At 33.9% G+C, this 10379-nt stretch overlaps 1 protein-coding gene across 1 annotated transcript; it reads right to left on the bottom strand.

Annotated features, from left to right (window-relative positions):
* Positions 1 to 2757: 2757 nt before the first annotated feature.
* On the bottom strand, positions 2758 to 5407 carry LOC110910051 (cell division cycle 20.5, cofactor of APC complex-like). Its single transcript, XM_035984081.1, has 10 exons — positions 5390 to 5407; positions 5042 to 5133; positions 4572 to 4763; positions 4133 to 4496; positions 3988 to 4042; positions 3801 to 3829; positions 3550 to 3659; positions 3211 to 3338; positions 2970 to 3104; positions 2758 to 2882 (listed from the first exon to the last, which is right to left on the bottom strand). The coding sequence occupies exons 3-6, from the start codon at positions 4743 to 4745 to the stop codon at positions 3823 to 3825; spliced, it is 600 nt and encodes a 199-aa protein (XP_035839974.1). The 5' UTR covers positions 4746 to 4763; positions 5042 to 5133; positions 5390 to 5407; the 3' UTR covers positions 2758 to 2882; positions 2970 to 3104; positions 3211 to 3338; positions 3550 to 3659; positions 3801 to 3822.
* Between the last annotated feature and the right edge of the window lie 4972 nt (positions 5408 to 10379).

Raw genomic sequence — 10379 nt, 5'->3', positions numbered from 1 at the left:
CGGTAAAACTAGTTAATTACAATTTTCGTTATTTATATGCTTCTATCCTGAGTTCATTCGGGTTTTCGTCTCACTGTATGTTATGTCTGAGAGTGTTTAGTTTTTGTAGTGGCACAACGTCTGTCAAATGTCAGACAACTGTCGCCCAAGCCAAATTCTGAAGCTAGCGTAAGCCTGATTAAGACAACATAATCCGGCCGGAGTAGGGCAACAGAGCCTCCAATTTAAAGAGTGCGGTGACCTGACACAAAAAAAATCGTGGACTTGCTTTATTTGGCACACCTGTCCAACATGTATATCCCTCGTATTATTAATGTTACGTTAGCTTTCATTAATATTTTTGTTAGTTGTTATAACTTGTCAAATTATAAGAAACACTCTTGCCTCTCATGTCGCAAACTTATTTTGAAAATAAATTTAAAAGAAATATAACTAATTCAAAACTATTAAAAATAATAATAATAATAATAATAATAATAATGACTTGAACTTAAATATTTAAAAAAAAAGTCAACATAAAAATAACATTACTTTTGAACCATAGTTATTGTTCTATCTATGTTATTGTTCTATCTATCTTAAAATGTTACGTTGGTGCATTTTTCATTGACACCCCTTTATATTTTTACCGTATGGCAATTTCTTTTGGTCTTTTCACTACTAATTCATTGTACACCCCCTCAAGTTTCAAACTTTTCATTTGTGTATTTATCCCTAAAACTATTTTTAACGTTTGTGTTTTATACGTGGGTATTATGTGAAAAGAATTAAAATGTTTGATGGTTGAAAAATGTATGAGTGGAGAAGAAGTAGGTTATAGTTGGAAATGTAAATATTTGAGAGTTTAAATAATGATTTTTTTTTAAAAAGGTTCCAACGGCTAAATAGGGGAGGGACCCACCCCTACGTCCAACGACTCCTTTCTTCTCGGCATCACGACACAATGGCAACCCACCTTGCCATAAGAAACCTTACGATTTGAACTTTCCCCCACATGTCGAGAGTGAAGGAATCATGTGCCTAGCTTGCCGATTGGATGTTCCATGCTGATACCACCTTGTCGCCCCATTCCATGCACCCTAAAATAAATTGTAAATTTTGACCTATAAGTTCGATAAGTAAAAAAAAAGTGTTTCTAAAGTCAATTGGTAAATTTTTTTGTGTTCCTATACAGTCATTTGCTCGTGAAAAACAGTCTAAACCATTAAGGGTGTAAGGAGTGGTTAAAAACTTGAGAGTGACAAACTAAAAAATCAACCAATGAGAGCGTGTGATGTCAAAGTGGTAAACTATGCTCAAAAGTGTTGGCAATGGTTAGACACTTGGTGAAGTGGTAAACTATTTAAAAAAATGTGTGATTGGTTGAGATTGGAATGGACCCCACCCCACACTACTCTCTCTCTATCTCACACTACCCTATCTCTGTCATGATTCCCGAGCGGCAAGCCTACACCGATTTGGCAATGAAACCGCGCGGCAAAGGGGTCGGCGGCGTTGCAGCACTGCAAAACCCTTTGTCGCTTCATCTTCATCTTGTTCGGATTCCACTTCAACGTCCTCTTGCGTCTCCGGTGTGACTTCATCCGAGTCATCGTCGTGTTGCTCGTTTGGTGCAGACATCCTATCGCGGTCGACCCTGATGATTTAAGTGCCTCGGCCAACCCGAAGAAAAAGCCCTTTGGCTTAACGAATTATATAAACTATTTTTTGAAACGACGATTAACGTTATACCAATAAACATAAAAAAAAGTTATAGGATTATTAAACTAGTGGGGAACCCGCGCGTTGCAGCGGAGATGTGTTGAGCAGAGAGTCAACAAAAACAACAGTTTTCATTTGCACCAGCTTACACTCAAAATTTGAACAAAGACTAATTAATATACGATGCCAAATGGCTACCCTAGATACAAACATTTCTACTCTAAAGAAGCCAACTATGTGAATCAGAAAAGAGAACTCCAATAACAAATCAAAGAAGAGGTGCCATAGCCAATTGTTAGAGATCTAGAAGAAGGGCCGACTTTCCTGATGTTACAAAGCCGATGCACCCAAGGAGTTGTGGCAAACCACCATCAGAAGCCAGGAAAGAATCTAGACCCCTCAATTAATGCAAGTTGAGCTCCAGCCTTGAACATCCTTAATTAAGCTTAATAATTTCTTTTTTTTTTAAAATTGAGCCAAACCAAGCCGAGCCAAGCTAGCTCGGTTTAAAACCAAGTCGAGCCCGAGCTTTAGATTTTCAGCTCGGTTTCAAATCCGAGCCCAGCCAAGCCAGCTCGGTTTATAATCGAGCCAAACCCGAGCTTGGCCTGGCTCGGCTCGGCTCATGAACAACCCTACACCAGAGATGCAGACAAGTCACCCGCTACGAAAGGAAACACAAAATGAAGCAGAGTTATACAGTCGATAAATCAATGATCATCAAGTGAGAAGCAATTATGGTGAGCCTAAACTACCCCAATATGAAACACACACCAAACTCACACAAATGCCCCACTTGACTGAATAACTTCTCCCAAGACGAAGAAGTAAATTGTAATTTCTGTGAATACTTCCGCATACAGAGTTCTCTCTTGAGTTACTTCACATGCTTTATCCAGGAGCCATATTCAACCTCCTAAATTTGTCTAAAAATTATATTATGATTGGAAAACTATCTTTTGGTTAGCACTTATCATATTTGACACATCAACTATTTTAAAAAATAAACTTTAGACAAAAGTTGTTTCGGATCAACCCTACCCATTGATACGCTAAGACATTGATAAGATAAACCTGAAAGATGCTATTCTACTGTTATTTTCCTCTTACTTTCTACCTACCAAGAAAGCTAGACAACCCGAGAAAATTGCTTATCAACCATGCAAAATGTCCCAGCTCACCTACACATGAAAAAAAAATCCATGTTTTCACGTAGTAAAATAACACAATCCTAAATAAAAATGCAAACATTCTTTCATTAACCCTACTTCAGCTACAAAACCAATATCTGTACAAACACGATATGACCCATTAACTAATTGTATAAATACAAGCGACCTCCATGGATTTGGCAGAGCTGGTTCAGGTTCGATATTTTTCTTCCTCTTTTTGTCACCATGGCCCTAAATATAGGAAGATAACAAAGAAACAAATGATTAGAAGGGAAATTAAGATGCAAAATGGGTGAAATCGGTATCTTGATGGATCTTGACTTAGTAGTTCGCTTACTGATTATATTAGGTGTTTTTGAAGGATTTTGTAGTCAAGTATGTCTTACAGCACATCCTATCAGCATGTTCAAAAACTAATGTGGCTCAAGAGCACACATTTGAGAGGTCTGCATAAGTCTCTCCATCCTGCACAAAATTAATACATCTACTAAACCCCATTAACATTTGTTATTTCATCTTCTATTTATGAAATAAGTAATAAACCACACTAATAAACCCTAAAGTAAGATAAGGCACCATACAATCCAGGGTCACCCTCCACAATTCACCTAAAGAACCTTACAGACGGCATAACACTATCATATACCATCCAATACACATAGGATTGAAACAATACCTTGCATACATATACCACATCAGAAGTAGAAACCGATCATTTGCTTCTGGTAAACAACCTACTGATCCAATCAAGACCGTTCAAACAAGAATCACAATCGGAATTTGAACCTGCAAACAAATTAAACAAAATACACAAATAAAAACCGTAATCATATCAGATTTTGTTGAATGCAATAACAACATCGATTAAATGGGGGAATTTAGAGAGAATCATCAAAATCGGAACCCTGTAAAGCAGCATGAAATCACCTGAATATCGTCGCTAGCAACTTTAGCTGCTGGATCACACATTAGGAATCATAATGTCAGTTAAGAAGAAAATAGATAAGCAATTGAGAAGGCATCAATAAGTAAATTTTAAGAAGAATTATGTCTGAAAATCCGAAATTGTTAAATTTCCCATTTTAAATTATATTTCTGGTTGATTTTCACTTACGCGATAAGCATCCTGTGCGCCTTTAAACGCGACACCAAACTGTTTCTAACCCTCACTGCCAACCAAAGTTGATACATTTTTTATTTCAATTTTAGTAATTTAACTTTTTTATAAAGAAAAAGGAAATGTGGTTAAGAAATAATACCATCATGGTTCAAAATGGCTTTGCCACTGCCTGATGTTAAAATGTGGCCATTCCATGAAGTTGCAACTACATGATGACCTTCTAGTCTGTTTATAAGTTTGCTAGTTTGCGCGTCGAAAAGCTGAATATGTGATTGTGAAAGACCAACCGCGAGTGTTTTGCCATCGTGAGACCATGAAAGACTGGACGGAGGGTCATTTAAATTCTCGGTTCTAAGTAGACGATATGTGTCTTCATTCACCGGGTTCCAAAGGTACAATTCTTGTCCCAAAGCAACTGCGAGAATGTTGTTCTTCCCCCAATCCATTACGTTCATGTAGAAATCGTCCTGAATGAAAGGTGCATCTAGTATTTTGGTTTCCTTCTGAACAAAATAACATAAAATCAGTACTAAAAAAAAGAAATTGAGAAAATTTTTCAAGAAAATCTTAAAAGCTACCTTGGGTAATTTTCTTTGTTGGCTAATGTGATTCTTGTTTTTGAAATTGTCTTCATTGCTACGCCTAATTTCATCAACATATCGAATCGATTTTCTACTTGATTTCGGGCTTCCTCTAAAAACAAGCATTCTAAATGGTCTTCCTTCACTATCCAGAGTCAAATTTCCCCCCATTATTCTTCTGTATTCTGCCTGTTACAGATAAGATTCATCAGCAACATTAAAACCCTTTTCAAGAATTTCAAGATTTGCAACACCCTAATCCCAATCTAAAATACCCTTTTATCCAAATTGCATAACATTTTAAAAAACCAAAAATAAACAAAAACAAGATAAGATCTTTTGAAGAGATACAAAACCCATAAAGAATCAAGATTTGCAGAATCCTAATACCAAACACCAGTGTTGTAAAAATTTTATTTACAGAAAAACTGTAACAAAACTTTCTTCATGTATAATATAATACTTACAAAACGAAAAATATAAACGATGGTTTCTAAAAGCGGTTTTTGCTTCACTTTCTCTCCATTTTGATTCTCCAATTCAGGACTAAAGCCTTCAACTGGCAATGAACCATCAGCATGGCATTTGGATGCAACAAACAGAATTGTCATCAATAGTTATACCAGGGGAACAAATTAACAAATAACAAACCCTAGACATATAATCATATGAAAAAGGGAAACACAAGAGACACAAAAGAACCAAAATTCACATACCATGAACGATTTTAGGGCCTTGTAATCAAATCTACAAAAGCCAATAAACACTCCAAGAAAAAAAAAAAACAAATCGAAGCACCTAGGGTTAGGGGTTACCTGTTTCTGAATCTTCGTGGGTGGATCTCAAACTCTAATCTTCGTTTTCACCTTGCGGTTACAAACAGCTGTGAAAGGGATGAAACTGATCGAGAGCTCAAGGGTTTCGAATGAACCTCTTCTAGGTTTTGACGATTGGGTTTCTGGAAACTAAACGTGGGAGGAGGATTTCTCCATTTTAACCCTGAGGCGTCTTAAAATTTTGGAGAACTTGCAACTTAAATGGCTTTAAGCATCTTGTACATTATGCTTTAAAATTGATACATATGGCAAAATTACCATCTTGTACATCACTTCTCCTTTTTATAATAATATAGATTCATTGGTTTCTAATGTGTCAAATATTTAAACTCCATATAAAGTTTATCACCATCAATATCCGATCTTTAGTTTTTTAGTTGTTAACTTTTTATTAATAATTACATTAGATAGATGTTTGGATAATGAATATGAATCAAAATAAGACGAATGAACCAAATATGCTATAAGGTTTTAGATATGGATAAAAATATAATTATTTGGGTCGATAAGTGGTAATATTAATTCTTTATAGAGAGGGTCGAGTAAATTAAATTAGATAGATCTTTGGATAATAGATATTGAACAAAAATAATATTATTTGGGCCAAATAAGTTATAAGATTATTTTTTTATAGAGAAAGTTCAATAATTTTTTAGTTTCACACTATATTATTTATAAAGTAAAAAAATTTAGGCCCCCAAAAATATCGGGCATTTGGCAGGGGTGTGGATCGCCCACCCCCTAGGCTTGCCATGCATGCTATGATATATATATATATAGGGGAAGGTTCAAATGAAAACCACTAGTTATTGTGAAAACTCGAAAACTAATTAAAAAAAGCCAAAAAAACATACAAAAATTTTTTTTTTTAATTTTTTTTTTTGCAATCAAAATTTCGCAGGTTTTTTAATATAAAAAAAATTCAAAAAAAAAAAAAATTTTTGTAGTGCACATGTGTAATACTGCACATATGTATGTGTACTACACATGTGTATTATTACACATGTGCACTACACAATTTTTTTTTTTTTGAAAAAAAGTTTTTTTTTTATATATAAAAACTAGCGATTTTTATAAAAAAAATTGAAAAAAAAAATTTGTGTGTTTTTTAGGCTTTTTTTAGTTAGTTTTCGAGTTTTCACAATAAAAGTGTTTTTCATTTGAACCATCCCCTATATATATATATAGGGTGGAGATACAATAGGAAGTTTATTTGGCTAGGAAGGATAGGAAGTGATCTTGACCATCCATTAAGTTAATCAAGGGCTAAGATTAAATCAGGGAAATTGAAAGGAAGAAAAGAGGCGCGTGAGTTTGTTCAAGGGCATTCTAGTCAATCCAAACCAATAGTTTCTCTCTCCTCCAATTCCCCCCATTTTTTAAACGTTAATAACTCTTTCATACGACATTATTTTTTTATAAAAATTGCACCAAAAAATGAACGTTTTTTTATCTTTAAAACGAGTATACTATTGCTATATTTAAAAAAAAAAATTAAAACCCAGTTGCATAAAATGCAATAGAAAAACCACCAGTTACGTAAAACGCAATGAAAAAAAAACCTAAAAAATGACATTTTTCTAAAAAGCAATGCACCAAAAACACAAAGAAATGACTTATTAGTAAAACGCAATGGCCAGAAAACACATAGAAATGTCTTATTTGTAAAACGCAATGGCCAGAAAACACATAAAAATGTGTTTTTACCTAAAACGAAATGCACCAAAAACACAAAGAAATGACTTATTTGTAAAACGCAATGGCCAGAATACACTTAAAATGTCTGTTTTCTAAAACGCAATGGACTGAAAACACATAAAAAAGTGTTTTACCTAAAACGCAATGCACCAAAAACACAAAGAAATGTCTTATATGTAAAACGCAATGGCCAGAAAACACTTAAAAACGACTCATTTCTAAAACGCAATGGACACATAAAACTGTCTGTCACTGTGAACTGTCTGAATTGTCTACGAATTACTGTCTTCGAAATGAGCCAATTTCTGGAAAATTAATTTTTCTGATGCGTTTTTAGTACAGCAATTCAACCCCAGCCAGGGGCTCTGCCTCTTGGACCCCGCCAGGGGCTGCCGCCCCCGGACCCCCGCAAAGATCGTAAAACGCAATGACTAAATCAAAAACCCAGATCGTGAAAATGAAATTAAAGAATTTCTTACATAGATCGAAGCCGACTTCTTCATCAATTGACGAAATTTGATTGATAGAAACACTTATCAACGCTCGAATCAAACGAATCGAGTGATTATCTCCAAAATCACCGGAAAAAAGGAGATTTTTTATGAAATTAAACTGGGTTTTCTTCAAAAAAAGCTGAAGAACACGTTGATCGGGTTCTGAATCATTGATTGGTGATGAAAATCACACTATAATGTAGTGATTATTGAGATAGAAAGTGAAGAAATAGTTGAAGATGGTGGGTTTTGAAAATGGTGGGTTTTTGAATTTACTGGGTTTTGAAAAAGGAAGAAGAAGGAGTTAGATTGACTAAAATACCCTTTCTCTTTATTTTAAAATTTGCCACATCTCATAATCCTATGGCTTCCTATCCTTCCTAGCGAAAATTAACTTCCTATTTGATCTTTTCCCTATATATATATAGGTAGAAGATCTTGTAAAAAGTCCAACTTTTGTGAGAAGTGTGAGAAATAATTTGGGAATGACAAGTGTCCCTTATCTTAATTAATTCAAAAATGTATATTAGTAATTTTCCATTCTTATCAATTAATTGATTTCCAAAGATAACTGCCAAAAATATCAGGCGATATATTAGGGATGTGATTCGAATTCGATTTGTTCTATACATTTAATTGTTTTCGGTAAGTTCTTGTTGTAGTGTTATATTCCCCAGTCAATAGTGTTATATTATGTACAGGTATCTTTAATCTCCTTTTCATAGTGTTTTATCCCCATCAATAGTGTTTTATTCTGTATAGTGTCTTACAGTAAACAGATAGTGTTATATCTTTCTATAGTGTTTTATCATGTAATATACTGTTCCTTTTACTAGTGTTTTATCCTCATCAATAGTGTTTTATTCTGTATAATGTCTTACAGTAAACAGATAGTGTTATATCTTCGTATAGTGTTTTTATCATGTAATATATTGTTCCTTTTCATAGTGTTTTATCCCCCATCAACAGTGTTTTATTTATGTATAGTGTCTTACAGTAAACAGATAGTGTTATATCTTCCTATAGTGTTTTATCATGTAATATATTGTTCTTTATAGTGTTATAAAAAGTTGTTGTGAAGGAAATCGAAGAATTTATTTCAGTACGAGAAATTTGCTGATTTTTTAGAAGATTGATGGGGGTTTTGAAACAGTTACCATAAATTCGCTGATTTGTAGGAGATTGATGGGGGTTTTGAAACAGTTACCATATTTGAAACGTTAGAAAAGTCACTATTGCCCTTTAATTTTATATAAGGTCCTTCTAATTAAAACACAATTTACATTTTATACCCAATTGATCTCAACCATTAGATCAAATATCCAATGGTTTAAAACACTTCTTACCCTTCTCACATTTTAGACACTTTTTACCATATCCCTGCCCTATATATATATATATATATAATGTAAGTATCTATAGAAAACCCACTTTAATTTAGAAAATCCGGGAAACTCAAAGCTCCCGATGTTTTTTTTTTTTTTTTTTGAAAAAATTTACACATGTTATATACATGTTTTTAAGGGTTTTGGGCAAAAAAAATCAAAAAAGCGCCGAGTAGATATTTTTTTAAAAACTAAACAAGTTTTGGTGTAACACATGTTACAAATATGTCAGATGAATGTAACATGTGTTACACCAAAACTTGTTTATTTTTTTAAAAAATATCTATTCGGCGCTTTTTTGATTTTTTTGCCCAAAACCCTTAAAAACATGCATATAACATGTGTATTGAGTTTCCCGGGTTTTCTAAATTAAAGTGGGTTTTCTATACATCCTTCCCATATATATATATATATATATATATATATATATATATAGGGTTAGGTTAACGTACAAATGCCCTTATCGTACATTACGTACGCTACAATCTCAGCCGTCCGATCATCTTCCCGCGTTGAATTCGCATGTTGTTTTTTTGTAACAATTTCGCATGTTTTTTTAACATGCGATTTCATCAAAATTACCACATACGAAATTGTTATAAAAAAACAACATGCTATTTCATCAAAACTATCACATGCGAAATTGGTAAAAAAAACAACATGCGAATTCATCAAAAATTATCACATGCGAAGTTGTTATAAAAAAAACAACATGCTATTTCATCAAAATTATCACATGCGAAATTGGTACAAAAAAACAACATGCGAATTCATCAAAAATTATCACATGCGAAAATGTTATAAAAAAACAACATGCGATTTTACTATGCGGGAAGATGATCTGACGGCTGAGATTGTAGCGTACGTAATGTACGATAAGGCTATTTGTACAGTACTCTTTACCTATATATATATATATATATATCCTTTGCTTCCTCATTGGGACTTTCATATATTGTTTTTTTTGTTGGGTGGGGGGGGGGGGTTGCAAGTTGTTGCATTTGCATATATTGGTACAGTTGTTGCGGTGTGTATTGCTCAAGCTGTTGCAAATATAGTGGGTTGGATTAGTTCGACCACTTGAACCGCTTCTGTTTCTTTTTCGTTAATTCATAGCTTGGTGGGGATTTGTTGAAAGAATTAAAATGTTTGATGGATCAAAAATGTGTGAGTGGAGAAGAAGTAGCTTATGGTGGGAAAATGTAAATGTTTGAGAGTTTACATACTGATTTTTTTTAAAAAGGTTCCAACGGCAAATCAGGGGAGGGACCCATGTAACGCCCTGCTTTTTCATACTTTCCATAATTAGAAAGCTCGCCTTGTAATGCTATTTTTGGAAATCTTGTATTATTGTAGTCGTCTTTTCGTTGTAAAATCCGAGACTTGGATCAT

Source organism: Helianthus annuus, chromosome 15 (genome assembly GCF_002127325.2).
Source record: "Helianthus annuus cultivar XRQ/B chromosome 15, HanXRQr2.0-SUNRISE, whole genome shotgun sequence".
NCBI classification, from domain to species: domain Eukaryota; kingdom Viridiplantae; phylum Streptophyta; class Magnoliopsida; order Asterales; family Asteraceae; genus Helianthus; species Helianthus annuus.
This window is presented reverse-complemented; position numbering and strand designations above follow the sequence as displayed.

What these genes read in the sequence shown, in the direction of transcription:
- LOC110910051 (XM_035984081.1), bottom strand. Translation starts at nt 4,745, where the DNA reads ATGGGGGGAAATTTGACTCTGGATAGTGAAGGAAGACCATTTAGAATG. An exon ending in AACAAAGAAAATTACCCAAG is followed by an intron (nt 4,497 to 4,571) that starts GTAGCTTTTAAG and finishes TATTTTGTTCAG; the next exon opens with AAGGAAACCAAAATACTAGA. An exon ending in AGCCATTTTGAACCATGATG is followed by an intron (nt 4,043 to 4,132) that starts GTATTATTTCTT and finishes TTTGGTTGGCAG; the next exon opens with TGAGGGTTAGAAACAGTTTG.